Source organism: Arvicola amphibius, chromosome 5 (assembly GCF_903992535.2).
Source record: "Arvicola amphibius chromosome 5, mArvAmp1.2, whole genome shotgun sequence".
NCBI classification, from domain to species: domain Eukaryota; kingdom Metazoa; phylum Chordata; class Mammalia; order Rodentia; family Cricetidae; genus Arvicola; species Arvicola amphibius.
Window position 1 is genome coordinate 84,064,804 of NC_052051.1, and position 26,231 is coordinate 84,091,034.

Consider the following 26,231-nt stretch of genomic DNA (forward strand, 5'->3'; position numbering starts at 1 on the left):
AGGACAGCCAGGACACAGAGAAACCCTGTCAAAAACACAAACTAAATAAAAACCTTCAGTTCAATCTCCAGTTCTGAGGGATAAAAAGAACCTCACACCATTTCTTTCTAAGTACTAATTCATGAGTAAATATATAGACTAGGCAGCAATAGAAGACAGTGTGTGCTAAAAATAGGAACTTGGAAACGCCCTGCTTGAAACAGTTTGTAGAAGAGATCCCCTCGTCCCCAGAACACCCCACAAGCTCATATGAGGCACAATCTGAAGGGGTCAGAAATGGGCCCAGAGCTGACCCTTGAGTCTCCCGGAAGCCCAGCACCGCTGTCCAGCCTGACTCAACTACTACTGCCAGGCCCTGCTCCTCCAGCAGCTTGTTGGTGAGATCTCCTCTCTGCACATTTCAGTCCCACCTTCCTGCTATGGAGGTGGGTGCTATTTTTCCCAGCTAGAAAAAAATCTGATTATTCTGAAAAAGAGAAAGAAAGAAAGAAAGAAAGAAAGAAAGAAAGAAAGAAAGAAAGAAAGAGAGAAAAAGAAAACTTAGTGGAGAAACACCCAAAATACTCCATACACTTTCCAATAGCATCACCAGCCTATTCCTTTATGGCTATAGAAACCAATCCAGACAGATGTTAGTACCAGACCTCAGGTGGGACTGATTTCCTCATTAGAAGCAGTAATTTCCCACTAGAAGCACATATCCCACATATTCGGATGGGATCAAGAGGTCAATTCCATACACTGGCTTTTTTCTACCCTTTGGATTTAGCTTAGGTTATAATCTTTCCAGCTCAGCACCTGGGGCCTCAAGAACTAAGCACTCAGTGTTGGTCACAAAGCACATCCAGTCTTGGAAGGAGACTGTTTGAGGATCTCTCTCCTTGGCTGCCACTTTTTTCATTTGTTTTTCAAGACAGTTTCTCTGTGAAAGTCATGTCTGTCCTGGAACTGACCAGGCTGGCCTCGAACTCACAGAGATTTGCCTCCCCAGTGCTGGGATTAAAAAAAGGCATGCGCCACCACCACCTGGCTATCTGCATTTATGACAGAAATGAACATCAGACTCCACTAGAGATGGCTGTGAGCCACCACTGGTTGCTGAGCACTGAACTCAGGGCCTCTGGAAGAGCAGCTGGTGCTCTTAACCTCTGAGCATCTCTCAGCCCTGTAACTGCCACTCTTGCCCCAAGTAAGGAAGGGAAAGTAAAGTAGTAAGACTCACTAAATTTATAAAGTGGCACCTAAGACTTCCTGTTCCACATGGACTAACTGTCCTGGTCAAAAAGTTGTCAGACATGAAGGCAAGGGACAGAATTCTGCCTCCTTAGAGGGCCCTTCCGTTGTTTTATGACTTTACCCCAAATCCCTGTCTTCTAGGAGCTTTGCCTGACAAAGGAGACTTGATGCACGACCCAGCCATGGATGAGGAGCTGGAACGGCTGTAAGTGTCAATTGGGAAGATGCTGCCCTCTTGTGGAAGCCAAATTCGTTAGAGGTGACTGTGCCCCACTGCAGGGGACACAGCACTTTTTAACGTCCCATCTTGGCCAGGGATGTTTTTGGGGGTCTGCTCAGTGCGACAGTTAAATGTGGAGGTCCTGTCTCTGAACGGGAGACTCATCACAACACCCTCTGGGCTTCTTTCCTTCTTCAGGCTGGTCCAGGTCCCAGGCCTGGTCAACTCCATCACTGCCACTTCTGAGGCCAGCTGCCTGCCTTCCCGAACCCCTCCCCGGGTTGGTTCCCCATGGAAACCCCTTCATCGCTCCCGCAAATTGGATGCAGAGAGCGATGGCTCCACTGAAGAGACAGATGAGTCTGAGACTTGAATCTGAAGGGTCCCATTTGTGGCCTGTACCTTGCTCCACCCTGCTCTTGCTGCCCTCACCAGACTTCTCCAGCATCACTGTGCCGCCCTCTGCTGGAGAGAAGCACAAATAACAGTCCTGCAGCCACTAGATCAGTGATCCCAGAAATCCCATGACTCATGCTCTCAGCTTTTGACAACCTGTTGGGCCCTAAATTGAATATTGTACCATGGCCACTTCAACTCTGGGGAGGGTACTGGCTTTCGCCTTTTGTTGGCAGCGCTGCTTATGCTTTAAGTACAGTGTCTTTTCAGCCAGCCATGATCCTCCTAGTGAAGGTCATTGTTCACAACTCCCATAAGAGGAACACAAATTACTAACACTGGGTTTTCATGGTCAAGGGTGACTCCTGAGAGCATGTGCTGGGAAGACATATCAACTGTGGCCTTCTGCTGGAGAAGTAAGCCACTAGCTGGAGTAAGAGGGAGGATGGGCAAGAATTTCACTTTCAAAATCGGCCTCAAGTTTGTATCAAATAGTTCAATCTGTGAAATGAATAAAGTCCCTGTCTCTGGTAAGCACCGAGTCTACAGCCGCAGGATGCAGGGAGGGAAGGGCAAGTGTGACTTGGGTGTCTTTTCTGACGGGACGGGAGGTGGAGCCAGGGGCCATTCCAGCATCGAGACCTGCCTCAGTTGACAGAGGACCTGGCCCTCATGCAGATGAGGGCAGCCTTCAAAGCCCTCAGCAACACCTCAGGGTGCTCAGTGCGTTCTCACTACCTGGGAGTCCCTGGTCACAAGCTGCAGAACCTTTTCACCAGGGTTTCATTAACCTCCCAGGTCAGGGCAGCATTGCAGATATGCACAAAGCAGGTTTGGAGCAGAGGCTGGAAAAGTGAACAGGTGATCTTCATCTCTCTCGAATGAGGTAGACTGCCCACAAAATAAAATTCATGCAGGAGTCATGGCAGAACAGGCTGCCTGCCCCAAGTAAGGCCAATGTCATCACTTACTGTACAAATAATTTCCCAATCCTTCCTAACAACACCTGCCAGTAGACAATTACAAGAGGCTTCCAAAAAGCCCCGCGGTGCCAAACATCTGAGTGAGCCCCTGAAAGGTTTTGCAATCTCTGATGTGTACCAGAACCACAGGGAAACTTGGGATAGTGACAGTTACCAAGGTGGAGTCCTACTGTACCATGTGCGCTTAGGAACAAAAATCTGTATTTCCCCAACATCCCACATGACCCTAAGCACTGGAAGTGACCAGCTTAGCGCTCACTGCTCCCTCCGCCTCTCCTTCCTAACCCCATTTCCTACGTACAGTGCTGAGCAGTCCCAAGGACAAAGTGACCCTGTAGGAAAAGGGTCGACACAGCATCTCTAACTTTTCCAAAGTCTGAATCTTTAAAATGCTTCTTCAGGCCAGGCATTTTAGTGCGTGCCTGTCATTCCAGCACCAGAACCAAGACAGGAGGATTGCGAGTACAAGGCCAATCTGGGCTATGGAGACACTGTCTAAAACAAAAAACCAGCTCCATTGAGAAACAGGTCCCAGTCTGCCTCCTGTGACAAGGATGTAGACAAACTAGAGGGCCAACTAACACCGCCTCTTTCCTCCACGTGCAACAGGGTGGTGAGGTCGAGGCTGTACCGGACCCCGCGGCAGCACAGGGGCAAGGAGCCAGGGGCCTTTGGCTTTCAGAGAAGAGACAAGCTGGAGGCCCCGGAGAGCGTGCCCCCAGCTTTGGAATCAACGCCCAATTCATATCGGTGGGAGCCCAGAGAGTGAGCGAAGGGCCACACTGGGCAGGGAGGCAGGATGGAGAGGACACTGACCCACAGTGCCCCGTGGGGGCTTTATTTTGACACCACTTTGTTTCAATACAAACAGTGCTGAAAGAAAGTCATGTCCCCCTCTGGGGAGGGATGAGGGAAGAGTGGTCTGTGTTGTTTGGGAGCCCAACCTGCAACCCACAGGTAAGGTTGGGCCCAGACTGCCAGCATGGCAGGGGGAGATGGCACCAAGGATGACACAGTGCATGGCCCAGCTGCCAGAGTATGGGGCCTGTAACTTGCAGGTCCTCAAGCTCTCACTGACTGGTGGGGTGCTGTTCAGGACCCCTAAACTCAGAATGATGCAGAGGACGAAAGCTGAGCTCCAGGGACTTCCAGAGCCTCAGCTTCCTCAGCCAGTAGCAGGTCCCCGGCATCCAGGTAGGACACACAGATGGGACCCGCCATGGGAGCCAAGCAGGACACAAAAGAATAGACTCTCAAGCATAGACAAGGGGTGCTATGACCCACAATAATGGTAGATGTTTTCAGACACCTAGGCAGAAGTCAGCCTAGGGACAGCGGTGACAAAGGAAGATTGCTCAAGCCTCCAGCTGATCCTAAACACTTTAGGTTCCAAGCAAAGGTTCTAGCCCTTGGTGAGTTACCAGGGTCCTTCTCCTAACCCATGCCTCCACTGACTTAACAGCAGTGGCAAGTCCAGAACTTCTTCCTGAGGGCTGATACAGCACAACTCTTGCTAGACCTCCCGTCTCTAGAAGACGAGGCCCAGGCCCCCCAGACCACCTACAAGGATCCTAGAGCCCGCAGAAGCCTTATGCCTTCCCTTCTTGGGGAAAAACTAGATCCATAAAGCCATCCTGATAGAATTCCTTCCCTCACTCCCAGTGCAGCAGGCTAAGTAGCAGCAGCTTTGGAGCAGGACTGGAAGAAAGAACACTAGCGTGGAGAGGAGAGTGTGAGGGGCGAGGACAAGGACTCACTGCACAGGCAAAGGACAAGGGCTGATGATGACCATTCCCTTGTCCAAGATCCTCCAAAGCCACCCAACTCATACACCACACACAGAAAGTCAACAAAGGCCCAGATTCACAAGGTGAGCATCCCTGGCCTGGGAATCAGGGTTCTTGCTGTCACCACCACAGGCTTGAGCTATGGAGCCTGGATCAGTAGGAACCGTAGCGATCCTGAGTGGGGAGAATAAAAACACAAAGTCAGAGTCTCTAATCTGCAGCAGCTCCCCAGTAACCACAATACCTCCCCTGCACACCCCATAGCAGAACAGGGCTGGGGACCCAAGTTGAGAGTATGCGATGCTAGCAGGGTAAAAGCCACTTGGGCACTAATGAAAAGGGAAGTCCTGCCAGTTCTCACAGAACCTGGGAGGGAAGACAAAGAGTAGAAGTAACAAGCTTGGCCAAATCACCTTAGGGAGAGGCTTAGTCCAAATACAGAGATGGAAAATTGCCCTGCCAAGAAAAACAAGTGCTCTCTCTACAGCTGGCAGGGGGCTCTCAGCAGTGTCTGGATAGCGTAGAAGGCAAACCTCCAAGCATTACTTTTTACATCTCTTCCCAGGCCCAGCAGCCCAGCCTCACCTGTAAAGAATTCATCACACCATTGGCCAGTACAGCCATCTTGCCAGCCACAGACTTGACACCCTGCTTAAACTGGGCAATGTCAGCTGTAGGAAGTACGTTCCCCAGAGATACAGTTCCTGTAAAAGCAAGGGAAGGGGTGATCAAGAGCCCCGCAAGAAGCCTTTCCCAGCTACAGGGCCTTCGGCTATGCCCTACCACACACTGGGGCCCTACCTCCTCCATGAGCTCCATCCATGTCCCCAAAAAGGTCTGAAGAGCTGATGGCACTGCTGCCCGAGAGCTGCTGTAGCCGAGACCTGGCTTCATACTGTGGTGGAGAAAAGGCAAGGTCTAGGGAATCTTTTGGCCAGGGATACAAGAACTGATTTATGCCAAACCACCCTAATGCAGGACAGGCAGGGAAGGCTGCTGAGTAGCTACCAAGTAGACAACTTCACTAACCTCAGAATCCATCTCTCGACCAAAAAACATGTCAGATGAGATGGCTTTGGCTCCTGCGAACTTCTGACGCGCTTCACTGGACTCAAGCCCTGAGCTCCGGCTCTCCACTTCCCTCCGGCTTGTGGATCTGTGGGCCAGTGCAGAATATCTCGGTTTCTTCCCATTACCAGGGGAAGCAGAATTCAGAGACCAAAATACATACCACAGCTTTCTGGCCATGGAAACCATATCAAACCTGTAACTATGGGATGCAAGAACCTTTCCCTCCAAAAGAATAGCAAGAGGTCCTCTCCCCTTTCTTTGCCTAAGTCAAGGCACAAAGAGCCTCAATTCCCTCCATTAGATGGAGTGGGAATACGGTTTGGAGGGCTTAGGCTCTGCACTACTGTGGCTAACTAAGGTGCAGAAGATCCAATCGCTGCTGCCATCTAAGCCCCACTCACAGTCTGAAGTGCCTGTGTGTGTGCCTGGCTCACACCACTCTCCTGCCTCGACTATCAGTGGCTGCGAGCACTCTCTCACAATCATGCTGATGTGGATGAAAAGGCTGGGGCTTCTAGAGTCCAGTGAAGATATTACTCATGGCCGAGTTTACAAACGGATCATCTATGGTAACCTGCCAACAAAACATTGCTTCTCAACAATGGAATGCATTTTGGTTTTGGTTTTAAATGCCTAGAGATGGCTAAGTGGTTGAGAGCACTGTCTGCTCTTTGAGAGGACCCAGGTTCAATTCCCAACACCCACATGGCCACTCACACCTGTCTGCCAATTCCAGGGCTTCTGACATCCTCACACAGACGTACATGGAGGCAAAACACCAATGAACATAAAATAAAAATAAATTATTTTTAAAAAAAAATAAGGGGCTGGGCAGTAGTGGCACATGCCTTTAGCACTTGGGAGGCAGAGGCAGGCGGAATCTCTGTGAGTTCGAGGCCAGCCTGGTCTATAAAAGCTAGTTCCAGGACAGGCTCTAAAGCTACAGAGAAACCCTGTCTCAAAAAACAAATAAACAAACAAACCAAAAAAGGCCTAGCGGTTGGAAAATATGTGTTTGATCCCTAATACTGTAGTCAATCAAAACATGAAGGCTTAGAGGCATATAGCCTTTGGAAGGGACATCAGAAATGAAACAGAAAATCAGCCCCTTAGACTATAAAATAGAACCCAACCTAAAGAAGCTACCAGGCTGGTTGTGCTAAGCACAGCCCTGACTAATGCATGGTCACTAGCTGTATGTGGTTATTTACATCTGCTAAGCTTGTATTAAACACAGTAGAAGTTCAGTCTCTCAGCTGCACTCGACTACTGAACATTTCCACCCTGCACCACGTTATGCAAACAGCACTGCCCTGCACACACTACCTTTCTGAAACGGGCCGGATGCTGGAGATGGTTACTTCGGGCTCCTTCTCTTCTACCCTGTCCATACCCCAGGCTGCATCTGAATCCCAGCGGGAACCAAAAGTTTCCCCCAGGGAAAAGGGGTTATCCTTGTACCTAGAGAGATAGCAGAGTAGCTCAGAGCAACCTGAGTAGGAACACAACAGGCAAGTCTATGCTCCAGCAATAGTCTTACTTTGGGGGTCCGGAGGCGAAAGTTCCAACATCATCAAACAAGTCAAGCTGTGACCGGGAAGATTTTGCACTCAGTGGGGTTTCCTGCTCAATCACCTGCATCTCAGACAGCACAGAGTGGGAGATGGAGCTATGGAGAAAGCACAGCAGGCCGAAGGCTGGTAATGATATCAACTGTTCACTGCCCAAGAGTAACAGCCAGCTTAGGTTGATGGGTTTGTTTCCCCAAGCACTGGACCAGCTCAGGAAGAGAACTGATGTGAACTGTCTGGAGTGGCCTGGGAGCATGCGCAGAAATGCTAACACACCAGCTTTGTTCTCTCAAATAGCTTTTCCCTGGCCAATGGCTACTGGTTGCCATCTTAATAATGTACACCAAATGGTGAGTGCTCATTCTCCCTTCTTCCCTTTTTGGATCTGGTTTGTTTTTTTCTAAGGAGATTGGCTATGTGACCCAGTTCCTCCTCCCTCTGCCTTTCCAGTATTGAAATTAGAGGCACGAGCCACCATGCCTAGCTCCATTGCCATCCTTACTCAAAGCCTAATTGCAAAATGGACTATATCCTTCCTGAGACACATGTACACAGCACAAAGCGAAGGGTGAAAAACACCCAGATGATTCTCATGGAATCACAGCGAGTCCGTAATCATCCTATTTCTTAAGAAAGGAAAGGAATGAAGAGGAGGAAAAGGGAGAAGGGAGCAGTGCATCTCCTAGTGCAGGGCCTGCCTGTTGGATCCACTTCATCAGACAAACTCACTGGGACATATGGTCTCCAAAGAGAAGATGAAATGCAACTGGATTTTAAATAAGGTAGATTAGGGTTGCGTAAGAGATTCTGCTTTACCTGTAATTAAAAAAAGAAAAAGAAAAAAGGAAGGAAGGAAAGAAGGAAGGAAGAAAGGAGAAAAAAATCACAAGAGCTAGAGAGAAGACTTGGAGGTTAAGAGAACTGGCTTCTTTCCCAGGAGACTCATGTTTATTCCCAGCACCCACATAGCAGCTCACAACCGTCTCTAACTCTAGTCCCAGGTGATCCAAGGCTCTCTGTGTTCATGCACTTCACAGACATACATGCATATAGAACACCCCTAAACATCAGAAAATGAATTAAAAAAGAAAACATATCCAGGTGTGGTAACACAAGAAGTAAGGCAGGTGAGAGCAGGAGTTCAAGGCTATCTTGGCTGTATAGGTCATGTCAGCCTGAACTACGTAACCTGCTTAAGAAACAAAACCAAAACCAGCCTGTTTTAGCCAGCCAGGACTACATAGTAAGACCCTGTCTCAAACTAGCAGACAACAAAACAAAAACACAAAACCAGGGCTCACTGCTTAGGATATGTAGGAAACTGACCCAACAAGTCGTTCTGACCTCCACGTGTGCCACAGTACATGTAGGTCCCATACAAGCATACAAATAAAAAATTAATAAAAAGATGTTTGTCAATGCTGGTAAGATTGCTCGGGGGTAAAAAACATTTGCTGCCAAGTCTAATTGCAAGCACAGTCCAGTCAATGGCATCAGTAAATGCTCCTTTTTATTATTATTCTTTTCTTTTTGAAATAGGGTCTCCCAGAGCCCAATCTGACTTTGAACTCCTATGTGGCCAGGGATCATCCTGAACTCTTGATCCTAGGATTGTTGGTGTATGTCACTATGCCTGACAGATAAAATTTTCAGACCAGGCTAGCTTCAAATTTGCTCTATAGCCAAGAATGACCTTGACCTCTGATCTTCCTGCCTCAAGTGCAGAATTACAGACTTAATACCAACACACCAGTTTTATGTGGTACTGGGGATTGAACCTAGCCTTCATGCATACAAGACAAGCACATTACCAACTGAGCTTCATCCCCAGCCCGCAGATATTCTAATTTTTCAAAGATAAAAATCTGTCTGGGTGGTCATGGTATATGCCTTTAATCCCAACACTCGGTAGACAGAGGCAGGTGGATCTCAAGTTCAAAGTCAGCCTGGTCTATAGAGCAAATTCCAGAACAGCCAGGGCTACAGAGAAACCCTGACTCAAAAAAAAAAAAAAAAAAAAAAAAAAAAAATCTATTGCTATCTTTAATTCCAGCAACTGGGAGATAGATAAGAGGCAAAAAGATTTCTGTGCATTTGAGTCCAGCAAGGAAGACCATCTTAAAACAACAAAAAATAAAAACACTATTACAGAAACCTCTGATTATTAACTCAAAATGCTTCAGAGAACTGATCTGCTTTTTTAAAGCAAGTGCAGGAACACAGACCCGGCAGTTCTGAAACAAAGGGTGGTGGTTCACTCCTTTAATCCTAGCACTTGGGAGTCAGAGGCAGGCAGATCATCTCTCAGAGTTTGAAGACAGTCTAGTCTACATAGTGAGTTCTAGGACAGCCAGGGCTACACAGAGAAACTGTCTCAAAAAAACAAAAAAACAAAAGGACTCCCCAACCAAAAGCATCTGAAATGCGTGGAGTATCTGGCACAACAGACGGCATTTAGTGGGCAAGGACTAGGAAGCAAAAAAGCCCTGGGTTTCTCAGGTCTTGGAAAAAAGAACTGTCCAGCCATGAAGCAGCCTCATCCATAAGTGCCATCTTGTTCACTCAAGCAACTAACATACACATGGGCCAACCACTGTGCTGAGTGCCTAAGACAACAAAATACTCTCTTCAACCTCAGAGGAAGACTAAGGCATCCTGACTTGCTGGGTAGGGTCTGTCCAGATTCCCAGAAAAACAATGGCATTTCTCTGACACACCGGGGCCCAAGCCTCACCTTCGGGACACCAAGCCCATGCCCAGCCTTTCAGCCTGCTCTCGCTTCTTTCCTTCAAGGTTCTGCAGCTTTTTCTCTTCCTTCTTGCGGTCAATCTGGAGCTCCTGGTAGGCCAGACGCATGGAGGCAACCCTGGAGGGAAAGAACAGTTGGAGGCTGCCATCTGTGCCACCTGCCACCAACCCCCACACAAGCCACGGGCACCACAGCAGTCACGCACATGGACTCCTCTGCCTCTTTCTTGGCATCAGCTGCCTGCTGCTCCCGGAGCTTCTCTGCCACCTGGGCCTGCCGCTCAATCTCAGTAAAGCTCTGGTTGCTCACCTTCTGAGCTCCCAGGCCTTTCTTGGCACCCAGCTGAAGAGAAAACCATGTGATATGGGGTCTTACCAGCCAGTCTTCTCAGTTCCCTCCCAGTGTGGTCACTGTAGTCACACCCACAGGGAAGGGGGTCCTCCTTAGGGTCAATGAACGTAGCTAAGACAACAGCGATTCTGCTAGAGATTCACGCAATCCCCACACAAGTCTCGGGGATGAGGACAGCAGTTAATGCTGACTGGGGCCTGCTATGTGCCAAGCACTCTAAGTACTAGATGTGCTTGATCTTGCTTACTGCCCATGAGTCCCCTTAAGATGAGTATTTTTATATCCCTTTCATAAAAAAGAATCAGACAACTTAGGGCCTTGGTCCATCATATAGCTACCCAGGACATGAGAAGAACTGAAGGAGTCAAACTCCCGCTCACAACCACCCTACAAGACGGCCTTTCCCCACCTACCCCTTTCTTAGCTGCTGATGGCTTCTTCTTGCCAATAATGGAGCTTTTCAGTTCTGTGTGAGGAAGAGGATGGACATGAGACAGGACAAAGGAAAGTCAGAGAACATGGCTCAGTTCACACCATGCGGCTTCACAGCAAGAATATCTAAAAAGAACTGCTTCAGCTGGGAAGACAAACTGCCACCACCAGTTCCAACCAAGACTGTTCAAGCCAAAGACAGACAAGGTTAGGGGAGCTCGCTGATGCCCAGAAAGTAGCAGTAGGAGCCTAGACCTGAAGCACCAAAGACAAAGTGCCCAAGCCAAGGCTGCTCAACAGCCTCAACTCCTGGAGCAGAGAGTGGGCAAGCAGGGGACAGGCTTCCCAAACCACTGGTTACCTCTGGCAGAAGAGGCCCCTTTAGCTGACAGATACATGGACTCTGGAGAAGAAACAGACTTGTGGCTAATGAGGGCCCACCCCAAAAGCTTCATAAAGCTCCCGAACCTAGAGGCCTGCACACAGCCTGTTTCAAAGCTATGCTAAGCCTTCTCACAGAATTAGCTGGACAGTCACTCCACTGGCTTCCTGCCCCAACCCCCAAGAGTCAACAGAACAAACCAAGGTCAGCAAAGGGACTGTTTACCCTAACCAAGTCTGAAGGCCACTAAAGAGTAGAAAGGGCTGAACTTTGAAAGGACAGTATGCCTCTAGCCACGAGCAGCTCAAAGCTGCCCCCACACCTCATGAAATGGGCAGAACAAGCCAACCCCGCCTGACACCAGGGATTGGTATCCAGTCCCATTCCAACCTCCCCATACCTTGGCTAGATCTACCCCCACACTCAAAATGACAACCATCCAGGCTTGTCAGCCCAAAGGCCCTGAAGTCAGTGTGGCAGTCAGAACTTCAATTCTAGGTCCCACCCCAGAGGGTCAGTTGCTCAGTCTCCTGTGCCCAGCTCACATGACCAGGCAGCAGATTTAGAAGACACACTTGAAGACTCTCTCCCAGCCCCCCACACCTGCCAGCTATCATACCCAGAGAGGTTTGGGGTGAGGTTCCAAGGAGGTCGGTGTTAGGACCATGCTCAGGTTCTGTGAATTCAATGACAGGAGATGGTAAGGGTCACTGACTTCCTTCTGTTTGCCACCAGAAGATATATGCCCACCCTTCCTCCAAGGATTAAAGTGAATCCCATTCCACCCAAGGATACAGGAAAACATTCTCCCAACTCCTATGTCTTTGGCCAAGTGTCCTAAACGCTAGTCCTTTTCCAGGTCAGGCACTTGGTTATGATATGGGCTGAACTCACGTGCCAGGCTACTGCTCTCTGAAGGTAGGGCTGGTTGCTGGGTCCCTGAAGGCTCAGTGGCTGCTGTATCCCAAACAGAGGCCTAAAAAGAAAGCCAGATCCCAGAAGCCTCAGTGAGCCCTCCTAAGAGGCTACACCTACCTTGTGGGTAGGAGGCACTTAGCTCTTATGCTCCCAGGTATGAGAGAAGACTAGAAATTAGCAATTATAGTCACCAGTCACCATGGAAGAAAAATGCAGAAAAATAGCATCTTTAAGCTCCAGCCGAGCCTTTCCTTAATTGATAAAGCATTAACAACTCTCACCTACCGACTAGGCACCAATCCAAGGGTGCTCACAGACACAACAGGTTCAGTTACTCACAGCAGGCCCTAGGAAGTAGCTGTGTCTCCTTTAGAACCTGAGGTTTTGCCAGGTTAAATGACTTGGCCACATCAAAAGAATACCAAGCAGAGATGTGAGATGTGACCTGAGACTCTTGATTTTAATGACCACTACCAAGAAGGGTGAAAACCTTTCTTAAGGTGGGTTACAGGAGAGGGAAACCTTATTTGTCTCCAACCTCTGTTCGTTTTTTTAAAAACCTAGACATTGCTTAGGGTCCCTGAGATCTCTTGAGCTTTCAAATTATTCTCTACCACCAGGGCCCTTTTTTTTTTTTTTTTTTTTTTTTTTGGTTTTTCGAGACAGGGTTTCCCTGTAGTTTCTAGAGCCTGTCCTGGAACTAGCTCTTGTAGACCAGGCTGGCCTCGAACTCAGAGATCCGCCTGCCTCTGCCTCCCTGCCTCTGCCTCCCGAGTGCTGGGATTAAAGGCGTGCACCACCACCGCCCAGCTCAGGGCCCATTTCTAAAGACGATTCATTTCCACTCCCATAAATAGGAAGAAATTTCTGGGCCTACCCAGCAGGCAGTAATTGGCAATTCTGAACCACAGACGTTCTCTGAGGTATTGTACCTAAGCAAAGAATTTATGTCATGATCACAAAAGGTGTAGCCTTGGCAAGTAAAGCATTTATCAAAGGAAATGACCCTGTGGTACTCACCTGAGTGTGTTCTGTGAAGAAATCAGAGTCTTTCTTCTCTGGAGAGTGACTAGGAGCACTGTTCATACTGTCTATCCAAAGCTGGAAGGATGGAGACACTGGAATTCAGGGCTGTTAACACCTCCTACCCCATCACCCATATGCCAGGAACAAGCACTTACATCAGTGCCATGCCTAGCAAGAGCTGCACTCCCCAACTGCTGAATTTTCTCGCGGTACATCTGGGCAGCTCGGCTGTTGTATTTGGTGTTAGCATCATTGGCCGTACATCCGTGTTGGCGGAAAAAAGCAGTCTAGAGAGCAAAAAGAATGTAGCATGTATGTGCAAGTACTCTCAACAAAGCAAACTATTCACACTACAGGAGATACTACTCAACAGCTGGGTTATTATTTCTACAGGACACACACTAACAACAGGTTTTCATAGAGGTAAAATTCCTTTAAAAAAAACTTTAATTTTCATTATTATGTGCGCACCACAGTCTGTGTGGAGGTCAAAAAACAACTCTGTGGCATTGATTCTCTCTTTCCACCTTTACGTGAGTTTCCTGAATTGAACTCAGGTTGCCAGGCTCACAGAGAAAATATCTTCACTCATTAATCCATCTTTGGAGGTGCTTCCTTCCTCCAAAACAAAAACAAACAAACAACAACAAAAAAAACCCACCATGCCACCTCCCACCCTCTGAGACAAGGCCATGAAGTTTAGGGAACCGAGGAAAGTATGTAATTCCCACACTAGCTTTCCTCCCTCCAGGAGCCCACAAAGCCTCAGCTGACTGTGGAGACTACCTGTCCCGGTCAGTTTCTATTTAAGCCTCTTTGAAAAAAGCTGTGTGTGTGGTGTTACAGAGCTGAGAACGCTCTTCACTACTTAGAAGTCATAGAAAAGCTAAGTACCCAGGCAAAAGAACTGGGGTGGGGGAAGATAAAGAAGCTTTACCGCATTGGCATTCCCGCCGACCTGCATACACCTCAGCTGCAACCAGCTCCAAGTCAAATCCAACTCTGTTGACCTGTGCACAAGGACTGTTTGTTACCTACCCGCTGATACCAAAACATGCTTCCCTGTCAAGCCTACACCTGTCATGTGGCCTCAGGCTTTTGTGGGTGTCCAGGAAGCCATCAGTCACTGTTCCATTTCCTCCTCGCTTCCCTGTGTTTGAAATCTTTGCTCTTTACCTAATATAAAGGGTACCAATTATTTCTGAGGAGATCCGAAAGGAGGTCGACGTCTAAGGGTGGTCAGAATCGTACTGGAGACCTGTTGAGCCAATCTGTCTGCAGTAACAAAGTCAATGCAGCTGACTTCTCCCCTAAATTGATGCTGGGTCTCAGGTTAACCGTGAGGAGAAGGGGTGTTTGATCCACATTTTATGGCTACAAGCAAACAGAGGAGGATTCCCCCCGACCCTCCGCGCAGTAGGCCAACTGAACTCCCGCCAGGAAGTATCCAAACATAGAATTTAGAAAGGTTCAAGGGAAGGCGTCCTTTCAGCCCCTGTGGTAGCACAGAGCCTACCTGATAAAACTGAGATGGACACCCAGGGAGCGATGCACTCCGGAGCAGTCAATACACAAAAATACACCATACGTGATGCTGGCCCAACTCGGGCTCTTGGCGCCACAGTCGAAACAAGCCTAAGTGGAAGAGGAGACAAGTAAATGGTTAGGGCCTAGAGTGAGGCCCAGCGTTCGAAACCACAAGAAAGCCTCCCACCTCCGTCCCCGCCCTCCCTCGGGCCCCAGAGGACAAGAGACGTCTTCTCCGCCGGCGACAGGACCCGTGCCCCTCCCTCTCAAGCACCTTGTTGGTGGGAATTGCACGAAGCCTCTTAAAAACAGTCTGGATTTCGGTCTTGCTCGGCTCCGCCGCCATTTTCTCTCCTTCCCAGATACAACCGCGACCGACAGCTCCCGCCACGGGCCAATCCGCGGCGGAGAAGGCGGGCTCACCGCGCCGCCCCCGCAGGGCCCTGACCCGCCTACGAGTGAAGCGATTCGACCAGATCTGGACCAATGAGCGTCGGGCAGGACTAGAGCATGACGTCAGCTGCCGGGAGCTCCACAATGGGCCTGAGCTTGAACGCCGAGGCGCGCCCGGCCAATCCGCAGCCCGAGCGGGCGACGGCTCGTAGGCTGGCCCAAACTTTCTTCTTAGTCGCTGCTGGACGCAGAGACTGCCATACCGCAGGGCCACTGGCTACGGATGATGAAAGACCATGGACACAACGTCTGATGAGTTGCCGATAGATGAGTAATGATTAACATTCGCCCGAGTACTCCTAATCCCTTCGGGAAGACACTGGCGGGGCTCCAACCCTGCTCACAATCCAGCAACCGGTCTGGAGCAGAGGCCCACACACTAAAAACCCTCATCTCAAGTCCCTTCCAGTCCAGGTTACATTTCTGAAATTTCAGGGCAGATACCAGGAGGCAGTTGCCTGCCCAATCCCGGCTCCATAACACATACTGGGCCCATGAACCTCCCCCACGACTCCCACCAGCTTCAAGAATGGGTTATCAAAAGACGCTTACAACACTAGACGGTACTTTTATTCTTGATCAAGTTTAATACACACTACAAGTCACAAAATAGGATGCTGCTAGCCCCAAACTACATTCTCCCCAACCTCATCCTCAGGAACTCCCAGCTTAAGAACTGGATCCCCTACTCCTGGGATGACCCAAAAGCTCCCGGGAGGCTCAGGCACCTGTCACTCCTGTCACTCCAACCTCCCTTCCTGCCTCCAATCTGAACTCTTTAGGACTCTTTCTAGACGCAGACCCCTCCCCTTCATGGGCCCTCGGGCATCCTCCCTCTCCGGAAACAGAACAGCAGCGGTACTTGGTTCAGGGTCCTCAGGTCCAGCTCCCGGAAGGGCTGAGCTTTGGCTCTGGTTGGAGAGAAGCTGCAACAGGACTGTCGGGGCACTCAGGCACCCACACATTCTACATAATTGGCAGGGTACAGACCGATGCGGCCACTCTGCAACTGGCCCTGGCACCAGCCTTGCTCATCTTCCTCACTCATCTTCAGCAGCTCTTCCCCTGAAGGAGGAGAGATTGGTCACTGCCGGAGGCACTGGCTTCCCTGATCTCAAAACTAGGTCAAGGGCTGAGGGGGATGGACTAGCAGAAGGGCCTACAACCTGGAGGACGCCCAGCTCAGACCAGGATAGGACACAGCCAGCAAGCTAAGCTACCCAGCCCTAGACCCCAGGGACGACATCGTCGGGCCCCAGCTGGCTGGACCCGGATCAGGCTGCGAGAAGGGGGTCTCTGGCTTTCCTTTTCTACATCCCCTGCTCTATCAGGTAGGACAGGCTGAAATGGAAAGGACATGAAAGGGCCCCACCCCCCACCCACCCCTACCACCCCCGCATACCTGCTCGGAAGCTCAGCTCATCGGCTTCCTGGCCGGCATAGTCATAAAGCGCCCGCACCCTCACCCCAGTGGCAGTCTTCCGGGGACTCTCTTCATCTGACCAGTCCTCATCCTGCCCACTGCTAGAGAGAAGACACAAAGGGGCAACTCTGGACAAAAGCGACCATACTCAGCTCAAGGCAAAGGTTTTGACACTTGGAGGAACGCAGATGGGAAGGAGCTAAATGAACCAGTCACACTTTGGCCACCATGACTGCAAACGTAGGTACCATTCTGCACACAGGCTGTTATACAGCCAAAACATGAGGAGCGTGAGAAACCTAAACCTCTGTGAAGGGAGGGGAGCAAGCACGGGCAGAGCTGTTTCTTTCCCAGCTCTTACCCTGGAGATGCTGGGCATGCTGGGGACTGGGGTGGGGCTACAGTGCCATCTCTTGTAGGTACAATGCTGGTCAGGGTAACCTCATCAGGGTTCCGGCCCCCCTTCTCCTTCCGGCTGATTGCTCTCTGTGTGTCTAAGGACCACTCCTGTGGAGAGAGTTTCTAGAGTCAGGCTGAACTGTAACCATGGTGGCCACAGGGCTGTCCAGACCACCTTACTTACCCCAAACCCTGTCATCTCCTCAGGGCCTGCACCGAGCCCAGCCCACCTCTAAGTCCCACCCAGTCTGTAACACCTGCCTCAAACTGTGGCCAGTTCATGGCCATGCCAGGCCCATGTGTGCTGCGCCACCAGCGGAGATCTTCCTCATCACTAGCAGCCTCGATGCCCTGCTGCAGGTCTCGGTGGAGCTCATGGAACCTACGAGGCACTCAATCAGACAGGAGCCCAAGCTCCTAGAGTTCCATTCAGCCCAGCTAGAACCCACAGCAGATGAAGGGAAGCCTCCGTCCAGGGTGCAGGCCGTACTTGTCACTGCTCGAGAGGTCAAGGTGCTGATGCAAGGTGAACAACATATCCTTGAAGAAGAGAAGCCGCTGGCGTTCCGCAGCCTGGCAGCTCTCAAAGGCCTGCTCCATATCCTCCATGTAGCGCGGGGTATAGCGATTTAGCTCCACCAGTGTCTGCTCATATTGGGTTTTCATCTGGGTGAGAGAGGGGAGGCAATGAGGACAGACTGCCTTCTTCTCAGAACTGCACCAGCAGCCACTGAGCCCAGTCATGGGCTAGCCTTGGAGCTGGGGGTGGGGGTGGGGCAGGCAGTCCTGAAACTCATTTTCTACCCTCAGGGACTGACAGAGGCAGCCTAACGGGGAAGTGATATTCAAATAAAGTGCCTATAAGAATCTGGTTGGAGCAAAGGACAGGGTCAACCTACATGATAAGGTGAGAGAAATCAAAGTAGGCTTCTTGAAGGAGTTGTTACAGACACCACAACACCTCTCAGAGGGGATGGGATGCTCGAGGGAAGGGCACTCAGGGCAGGGGACAGAGTTGCAATATGAGAACTGGCCCCAGGTAACTAAGGCCTCAGCTGCCTGAAACCCCACCATTCCTCTCCTGGGTAAGACATCACCTCTGTGCACATACATGTGTGTGCTCTGTGTGTGTAGGCCACATGTCAACTTAGTGTGCCTTTCTCAGCCCTCCCAGCCATGAGACAAGCTGGCCACTGAGGTCGCCAGGATCCTCCTGCCCCATCCATTCCCAACACACACACCCTTCTGTCACCTCCCCTTTATCCAGCTGCCTTGCCGAGCACGGCAACCGGCAACCACTTTACCAACTAAGCCACCTCCCACCCCCAAGTTCCTCCTTTATGTTGGTTTGTTTGTTGAGACAGGGCCTCATGACAGTAGCTTTGGTTGACCTAAAACTACATGTAAACTGAGCTAGTCTCTATGTGGACCAGGCTGACCTCAAACTTATAGAAATGCACCTGCCTCTGCTTCCTGAGAGCTTGTATCAAAGGGTGTACCCTGAGACCCAGCCCAAGTTCCTGTTTTAAATAACCATGACAAGCAAGAGCAGCATCAGGGATTAGAGCGGGAAGAGCCTAGAGCCTGGAAAGGCAAGCACCCAGGAAGCTTTGCCAGGAGCCTGTACCTTCTCTGCCTCCTTGGTGCAGCGTCCAACTCGTTCCTGCAATTTTCGAAGCTGTTCCTGGGACACGGAGCTGTCTGCCTTCGCGTGGCTCTCCCGGGTCTGGGCTGTCTTCTCATCCTTGCGTGCTGCGTAGTAGCTCTTCTTGGAAGCTTCAACCTAACATGCGTGAGAACAGCTCTGGATTCTAGATGCCACACCCTGGTCCTGTGCAGCCCTGGAAGGCTCCTGCCTCCAATAATCACTGCTCCCAGCCTCACCTCCTTTAGCCTCTTTAGCCAGGGCTTCTGGGCTTTACGGAAACCATCCTCGGCAGCCCGGCTTTCCCGAAAGCCACCCAGCACTGGCCGGTGGAAAGCCCCTCGCTGCCAGGTCCGCACACGCTCACTGTCTGGACCGTGCAACTTCTCCCTCACTTCCAAGTGTAGCTCGCTCAGCCGCTCAGCCGCAGTAAAGAAGGCATGCCAGGCCTTCTCCAGAGTGCCATATTGTGGGCCTGCAGAGGAATGAGCTTGGGCCAGACGGGGTGTTATCAAATATAACCAACCCCCAGAGTGTCCTACTCTGAGTGCCAGACAGAGGCATGGTAGGAGTGGGGGTGCAAAGCCTAACAGCAGCAATATAAGGTGCTGCATTAGGAGTGCCTACTCTGTACCCTGATGTTAGCGATCTCGTGAATTCTTGCCTCCAGTACCACCATGGGGACAGTGCTACTGCCATCATGGACAGGCAAAAACAAAAACAAAACAAAAAAAAAACCCCAAGTCTGCTGTAGAAACTCTGTGTGCCTGGGATCTTTCTACCCAGTCGGAAGACCTGCACTCCACAGTTAACTCTAGCTGTGAGGCTTCAGGCAAGTCCCTTCTCTGATCTTCATTTCTGCTCTAGAAAACAGGGGAGGGACAGGAATATAGATCCCTCTTGCTATATACGCTTGAGGTCTTTCATTCCATCCCTAGGCCTGCATGCTGGCTCACCCTTCTCCACAGCTCCCCTCCACTTGCGGGCCCAGTCAGCCAGCTGCTGGGCATAGGCCTTCTCAATGCGGGCACGTTCTTGGAAGCAGTTAACCAGGTCCCCACACAGCCTGTGCCCATCCTCAACCCGCTGCACCGTCCGTCTGTAGTTGCCAGCCTGGGGCACATAGGAGGGAGGGCTTTATCAGGGAGAAGCCCCCTCTCCAGCTGGGCTGACAGGCCCCTCCCCCATAGGTGGCAGAGCCAGGGAGAAGGGGACAGTTCTCTGCCAGTCCCTAGCTACTTACCTCCCAGAAACTGCCCCCTAAGGCCTCTCCTCCAGCATCCTCTTCTGGAGCCATGGCGTCCCTGCAGCACAGAATGGTGGCAGATGTGGTGTTGTGGAGGCCAAGTTAGGAAGCAGAAAAGTGAGGCCTGCAGTTTGGGGACTAGGAAAAGACCTAATAGTCAAAAGCTTTGTCCCACTGCCATTCCCACCACCCAAAGAACCATCAAAGCAAGGACTGAACAACAACAAGCTAGAAGTCCTCAAAAGAAGGCAGGATGGGGCAATGATGGCAGCTCCTAAGCTCCCTGCTCACTCTAGGCTTACCCTCCTCAGTCCATCGTCTACATACCTGGGGTCTCCAGATCACTTCAAGGACCCGTGTCCAAGTCTCCAAGCTGCCACTACGACTCTGCCTTGAAGTTAACAAGAGCACAGAAAGGGGTAAGGGTTGGGAGCCTCCAGTGTCTAGGGCGGTGCCCAGCTCCTTCCAATATAGCAACTGCTGTCAGAAGTACCAGATTCCAGGCTGAGAATGCCAGGCGGGTCACACGATCCAGCGGGGGATTAGGTGACAGACAGGGGTAGGTGGTGGGCAGAAAGTCCCACACTCCTACTGTAAACGAGGACTGCTGCCTAACCAAGGCCCCTTGAACGACAAGGCAACCCCATGATCAAACCAGTCCAGCTGATAGGTACCCAACTCATAGCCACTGCAACTATGCGTTCTGAGCAGAGTGGAAAGAGAGCCAGGAGACCTGGGCCCTGCCATGACCAGGAAGGTTCTGGAAAACTGTGTTGTACTGTCTTAAGGGAGCCTCGGCGCACCCTAAGGTGGGAATCCCCGCACCTGGTCAGCACCCATGCTATGGCTGATGTAAAACTCAAACTAGGCAACGAACCAGAAACACTTGAAAGATCTGTCAGTCGGAAGGGGACACTTACTTGCCCTCTACCACCACCACACAAGATCCAGGGAAGCCTCAAAGGGTCCTGAGATAACAAACAATTCCATTCTTCCCTCAGAAAGCCTAGGGTGGGGCTTCATGCACAGCCAGTAAGAACTGTGGAGGACCGCAAGATGAATTTTTATCCCGAAGTCTCTCTCCCTCAGGGGGTAGATGACACAGTGACTCGCAGCCTCCTGACTCCAGGCAAGGCTCAGTTCTCCCTAGTACCAGCTGCCTCTTAGTCTATAGAAGGAAATTGCTTTCTTCTCTGAGATGGCCTAAGGCCTAAGGGACAGTGGGTCAAGAGGACAAGTGTATGAGGTTGCAGCGAAGCAGGACTCTGTCACAGTGCTCTCTCTAAACTGGTAAACTCAGATGAGGCCATCTTCCCCACTCCTCCATCCGCAGGACTCCCAGAACCGCTGGGATCCTGGTCCCACCGTGCGTCCATAGGTTGTGACCGGACTGTCCACAGTCACTGACAGACTTCTGCAGTTTCAAATTGTGTTAACCCAGGCACTAGAATCAGTGGCAGCAAGGAACTGGAGGCACAGCTCAGAGGTAGAACATGCTCTGAGGCCAGAGGTTCCATCACCAGCATCAAAAAGGAAAGAGGAATGATGTCCCATCTGAAGTGCAGAAAACCTGCTGGCTACGGCAACCCTGAAAGAGGCTGGCCTAACTGACTTCCTTCTGCTGGCAGGAGGGGACAGGCCTCTCCCTGGAGACCCCATTAGCATAGAGGCATTGAGGCTCCCAGGACACAGAGCAACTCCCCACCACCCTAACTAGCTCTTCACCTTATTTCCTCTTGAGTCAACACCACTTGTCCAGAATGGCTTGCCAGCAAGATGGGAAAAGAAAAAACAGTAGCCATAAGTCATTGGGCCTTTGGAGCTGTCCTAGAGAACCATTCAGGCCTGCGGCTCCTGCCTACTCCAGCCTCCCTGCCCAGGCTCCCAGGAGACCTGCCCCCCACCCATTCCCTCTCCCTGGCCCAGAACAGAGCAGGCTGTGTGTGTAGGGCTGGCACAGCTCCTTCAGACCTCACAGAGCAAACACAGACTGGATCCCCAGGCACAGCCAGGCCCCGGCACCCCAGCTTCATCTAGCTATGGGGGTGGACCTGGCACCCTGGTCCCTGTTGAGGAGGATTGGCACCTTGTGCCTCCTGACATTAGCAGAGACTCAAATCCGAGTAAACACACTCTACCACAGCAAGAGCTCAGAGAGCAAGAACAGGTAGTTAAAATCTTCCCAGCCCAGGGCCTCCACCTGTCCAGGCAGAGGAGGCTTCTGGGCCATGGGCAGGGTCTCTTCACAGCCGCTGAGCTGAGAGTGCTGGGCTTCAGGGGAGCACACGCTCTATCCACCTGAGCTCCAAAGGCTTCGGCCCTACTCTTCTACACATAAGCTAGCCCCCACGTTTTTCCAGGAGCTGGGAGAGAGCAAAGCCACCCTGCCCTGCTCAGTCCTGTGTCCTGAGTCACACAGGCTGCGCCCAAGGGCTTCGTCAGCAGCTTCTCCCAGTCAGTCGGTAGACCTAGGATAGAAGGCGCAGAGAGGGGTAGTTGCTGATCCAGAGAGGGGCGCGTGGAATCAAGAGACTGGCACAGCCTTTTGGAGGGTTGGGGGAGGGGTGGCGCAGAGAAAGGGGAGGAGGCAGGGCCAGGGAGGGGCACAACAAAGGGGCATTTTTGGAAACCCGACCTACCAGCTGAGGTGCCTGCTCGCTAATGACGCACTCCTAACCTTGAGCCTCCACACCAAATCTCGGAACCCAGGGACTGCCGGTCTTTGGCCTCCACCCTTACATACAGCGCCACTCGACAAACCACCTCCCGATCCCAGAAGGCACGGTGGTTGAACAACTCCGAGCTGGTGGAGCCAGCCACACAGACAGGCATAGCCAGGCCTAGACATGGACGCTCTACGACTTCTTGGACAAACTTGTTGAACTTGGTCTCGGTGGGGAGGTGGGACCAGCTGGTTACTGCGGAGGGGAAGGGGCGCTGCCTGCCAGGGCTAGCCGGGCGGTGGACTACAGATGGTGTGGCGTGAAGCGGGTGGGGAATCCGGGCTTTCTACAGAAGCCCCTTCTAGGGCTTCAGAACGGGAGCGAGGAGAGCAGTTTGGGACCCTCTAAGAGCTCCAAGAGATGGTTTGCTCCTCCAGCCTGGACGCCCCATTACTCCCAGCTGGCCTGAAGAATCGCCTCTTTGGCGTAGGAGATGAGATGGCCTTGCGCTCAGTGGCAACCAATGGCCGGGGTCTCCAGCGCGGGAGTCCGTCCCCGTTGCCAACTTCAGGAGTCGGAGGACCAAAGAGCGAGCTAGAGCCACGGCACTACCGCCGCGTCCCCCAGCGTCCCCTCCAAGGCACTCACCGCGTCCTCTCAGGGCCCCTCGGTGGGTGGGTGGGGGATCCGGCCACGCTCGGTCCGGAGTCTTACACTCCTGGGTTCGGGCCACCGCCTCCTGGAGCGCGCCGGGCCCTCCCCCGGGAAGCCCGGCCCCCCGGGCCCGCCCTCTCCGCGCTGCCGCCTACCCAACCCCACCAACAGCATCCCCGCCGCGGGGACTGCAGGCATCCGGGCGCCGGGTGGCTGGGGGGGGGAGGGGGCGCAAAGGCTCTGCTCCCCCATGCAGAACAGGAGCCAACTGTCGGGGGTGGCGCTGCGAACGAGGCTAGCAGAGAGCTAAACTTCAGCCTTGCGGCTCTTCGGTCTTTGCAGAGCCTGAGAAGCCGGTGGGAGTGAACCAGAGCCTGCATCCGCATCACTGGGGTGGGATAGGGGGACACCGTTGCATTACATTCTTTGCTAAGAGCACCTTTCTTAAAGGTTAGCTCCGGGAGGCTCACGACCACTCCTCCTTGTAAACATTAGGATTCTGAAGTCAGAAAATGAGGCTTAGAGAGACCTTCAGCGGTTTGCCCATGATCTTTAGTCTGGCAGAAGCAGACTGTAAAGCCATGCCTACCTAGCATAGCTCTGTTGGCCACTCTAGCGCGCATTCAGAGACCTGGGGCAAACGCGGTGGGGGTGGAACAAAAAAGCAAGAATCCTCCGCCCCCCCCCCCCCCGTCCGTCTTCATAGTCCCAGATTTTGTACCTCGTTTCATATCCTTAAATCCCTTGGTCTCTTCACCTCCCTTGTCCAATGTAGACTTTTTCCGAATCGTCACGATGCCACCCCACCCTAAATAGATCCCTCCTTCTTCACTCCCCCACCCCTAGCCTCTCGGGATTTCAGAGCCTGTGGGTGTGTTATTTATATCCACTGGAGTGGTCCAAGAAATGTTCTGAGGCTGACCTAATCACCACCTGCTTCGCTTCCTCGCCCCTCCTGCTCTTTTCTGAACCTGGTGACCCAGCAGCGGTGCCCAAGAGGCAGGAGGGAACGCGGGCCAGCGGGGTCCCAGACCTCTGGTGCTCAGGGGTCCTCGAGATTGGAGAGGCCAGGGGACCGCCCCTCGGGGACCACGCGCACTCTGGAAGCAACAGGCCTAGCTATTCTCTCTCCTGCACGTACATTTCCAACCCAGCCCCCTTCACTCCCTTAGAAGTATGAGTACGTGCGCGCGGAGTTTTAAAAGACAACTTTAAAAATAGCAAAATCGTGTTGTTTCTAAATGCGGAAGGAATCATTAGTACGCTCCTTGCTCAGTGGAGTCCACTCACAAAATGGGAAGGGGTGGTGGGGAGAAGCTGCTGAGGAGAAGCAACACCAGCAGCTGGAGACTGTCTCCCTTCATACTACCTTTGGCCTCAGGACTCTGGCGGCATGTAGCAAATCTCGAGTAGTAGATTCAGACACCTGAGCATGAGGTTTCTGAAACCAATTTTAACACACTCACTCTCTCAAGGGCTTGAACAAATCTTGTCTCCTTATCTATTTCTGCCTCTATAAAACCTGACAGGTAACCTGCCTGCCTGACCTTCCGCTGGGCTCTGTGCCCAGCTAATTAGCTATTGTAAAACAGCTGCCAAAGAGGGGGGCTCGGAAAATGTCTAATCGCAGTCATAGTGTTTTGTATTATTTGGAATAGTTAGCATCCCACCTAGCGCCTAGGGGTGTTTAGGCATCTAGACAGAAAGTGTGAAAATGCAAGAATGAAATTAATTACAGAAACAGCCTACTAAAACCTCATTAAAAACAATGTTGGCAGCCAGGCTCTGGGATGTACAGAAGTCAAGACATGGAGACTCAGGAAAGAAGGCTGTTCAGACCACAGGGAGAAGTGGATATGCAGTGGAAAACATCTGGAGACTCAGGAAACAAGGCTGTTCAGACCACAGGGAGAAGAAGTGGATATGCAGTGGAAAACATCTGGAGACTCAGGAAAGAAGGCTGTTCAGACCACAGGGAGAAGAAGTGGATATGCAGTGGAAAACATCTGGAGACTCAGGAAACAAGGCTGTTCAGACCACAGGGAGAAGTGGATATGCAGTGGAAAACATCTGGAGACTCAGGAAAGAAGGCTGTTCAGACCACAGGGAGAAGTGGATATGCAGTGGAAAACATCTGGAGACTCAGGAAACAAGGCTGTTCAGACCACAGGGAGAAGTGGATATGCAGTGGAAAACATCTGGCTTCCCTGGGTTCAGACCTGGAATTGGAAAGCAAAAATGTTGCAGCTGATCATAATCGTCCCTGACGTCCTGGGAAGAGAGCGGGCTGTAGGTGAAGCTCGGAAACCCAGCTCCCTGGGGCTCAGATTCCGGTGTCCTACGGCCAGAGCCCTTAGTTACACACACAGTGTCACCCCAGTCTGAACAGTTCAAGACAAGACGCTCCGGCCCAGAGGTCCAAAGACAGAAACCTAGTGAGAAGCACCTTGGTTTAGAGTATCAGGTGGCAAGCTGCTCAGCAGCCAGCTTTTAGGGTACTCGCAGACTTCTGGAATGTCCTTCATTTGTTTGTTTGTTTGTTCAGTCAAGGAAACATTTGGATTTTTGCTTTATGCTAAACCCTGTACTAGATTTGGGACTAGGTAGAGAAATAAGGCTGAGCCTTACGTATACAACAATGAGGAGATGTGGATAGAAAGTCGTGGGAGAAAACAGTGACAGGAAAGGCACGACACTTGGTTGGACTTGGTGACTGGAAATCAGTCATGTAGAGAGGCTTTCTCGGTGGATGTGCCAAGTCCCAGAGTTACTGGTGTGTGACTCTCTGGCCTACCAGGTCTACCTCCTGGTATCTACCAGAGACAAATGTGTAAAATACAGACGGAAATGTCAGGCACTTTGCATATAGTACTGATCAGAATCCAAGAACATGAGATACAAATGTCCACCGGGAAAGAAACTGCTGAATAACTAAAGCTACAGATTTCTCTGGAACAATTCCAGAGCAAAGAAAACATACTTTTTGCTTTATTTCAGTTTTTTTTTTTTTTTTTCGAGACAGGGTTTCTCTGTGTAGCCCTGGCTGTCCTGAAACTCACAGAGATCTACTTGCCTCTGCCTTTTAATTCCTGAAATTAA

The 26,231-nt window shown here is 51.3% G+C and overlaps 3 protein-coding genes across 9 annotated transcripts in view; 1 reads left to right on the top strand and 2 right to left on the bottom strand.

The window, feature by feature from the left end:
- Window positions 1-2,386, top strand: part of C5H11orf49 (chromosome 5 C11orf49 homolog) — a 172,398-nt gene extending 170,012 nt beyond the window's left edge. The window contains exons 8-9 of the mRNA XM_038332177.1: window positions 1,378-1,441; window positions 1,655-2,386. Coding sequence (XP_038188105.1) covers window positions 1,378-1,441; window positions 1,655-1,829 — 239 coding nt within the window. The 3' untranslated portion in view covers window positions 1,830-2,386. The remainder of the gene's footprint in view (window positions 1-1,377; window positions 1,442-1,654) is intronic.
- Window positions 2,387-3,635: 1,249 nt separating this feature from the next.
- On the bottom strand, window positions 3,636-15,083 carry Arfgap2 (ADP ribosylation factor GTPase activating protein 2). 2 transcript variants are annotated; one of them, XM_038332167.1, is made up of 17 exons: window positions 14,924-15,083; window positions 14,639-14,757; window positions 14,060-14,132; window positions 13,278-13,409; window positions 13,117-13,197; window positions 12,073-12,154; window positions 11,798-11,854; window positions 11,158-11,199; window positions 10,778-10,830; window positions 10,219-10,355; window positions 9,999-10,130; window positions 7,234-7,362; window positions 7,020-7,154; window positions 5,652-5,778; window positions 5,424-5,517; window positions 5,208-5,326; window positions 3,636-4,796 (listed from the first exon to the last, which is right to left on the bottom strand). In XM_038332167.1, exons 1-17 carry the CDS (start codon window positions 14,993-14,995, stop codon window positions 4,776-4,778), a joined length of 1,605 nt encoding a protein of 534 aa, XP_038188095.1. In that variant the 5' UTR covers window positions 14,996-15,083; the 3' UTR covers window positions 3,636-4,775. The 2 variants fall into 2 exon arrangements, with proteins under 2 accessions (XP_038188095.1, XP_038188096.1); XM_038332168.1 differs by lacking the exon at window positions 11,158-11,199.
- A 567-nt stretch (window positions 15,084-15,650) lies between these two features.
- On the bottom strand, window positions 15,651-23,261 carry Pacsin3 (protein kinase C and casein kinase substrate in neurons 3). 6 transcript variants are annotated; one of them, XM_038332176.2, is made up of 11 exons: window positions 23,127-23,261; window positions 20,143-20,206; window positions 19,813-19,873; window positions 19,526-19,682; window positions 18,809-19,044; window positions 18,552-18,707; window positions 17,415-17,590; window positions 17,186-17,306; window positions 16,887-17,032; window positions 16,505-16,623; window positions 15,651-16,167 (listed from the first exon to the last, which is right to left on the bottom strand). In XM_038332176.2, exons 3-11 carry the CDS (start codon window positions 19,864-19,866, stop codon window positions 16,052-16,054), a joined length of 1,281 nt encoding a protein of 426 aa, XP_038188104.1. In that variant the 5' UTR covers window positions 19,867-19,873; window positions 20,143-20,206; window positions 23,127-23,261; the 3' UTR covers window positions 15,651-16,051. The 6 variants fall into 6 exon arrangements, with proteins under 6 accessions (XP_038188104.1, XP_038188099.1, XP_038188100.1 ...); XM_038332171.2 differs by having other exon boundaries at window positions 16,505-16,626; XM_038332172.2 differs by having other exon boundaries at window positions 16,505-16,626; window positions 19,813-19,953.
- Window positions 23,262-26,231: the final 2,970 nt, after the last annotated feature.

Bases quoted from the DNA above. Each gene is read 5' to 3' on its own strand.
- Arfgap2 (XM_038332167.1), bottom strand. From the start codon at position 14,995: ATGGCGGCGGAGCCGAGCAAGACCGAAATCCAGACTGTTTTTAAGAGG. The intron at 13,198-13,277 runs GTAAGTGCTTGT...CCATCCTTCCAG, and splicing joins TTGCTAGGCATGGCACTGAT to CTTTGGATAGACAGTATGAA. The intron at 12,155-13,116 runs GTGAGTACCACA...CTTTCTTTTTAG, and splicing joins TCTTCACAGAACACACTCAG to GCCTCTGTTTGGGATACAGC.
- Pacsin3 (XM_038332171.2), bottom strand. From the start codon at position 19,866: ATGGCTCCAGAAGAGGATGCTGGAGGAGAGGCCTTAGGGGGCAGTTTC. The intron at 17,591-18,551 runs GTACAGGCTCCT...TCTCTCACCCAG, and splicing joins GCACCAAGGAGGCAGAGAAG to ATGAAAACCCAATATGAGCA. The intron at 16,168-16,504 runs GTATGCGGGGGT...CTCCTCCTTCAG, and splicing joins TGAGCTGAGCTTCCGAGCAG to GGGAAGAGCTGCTGAAGATG.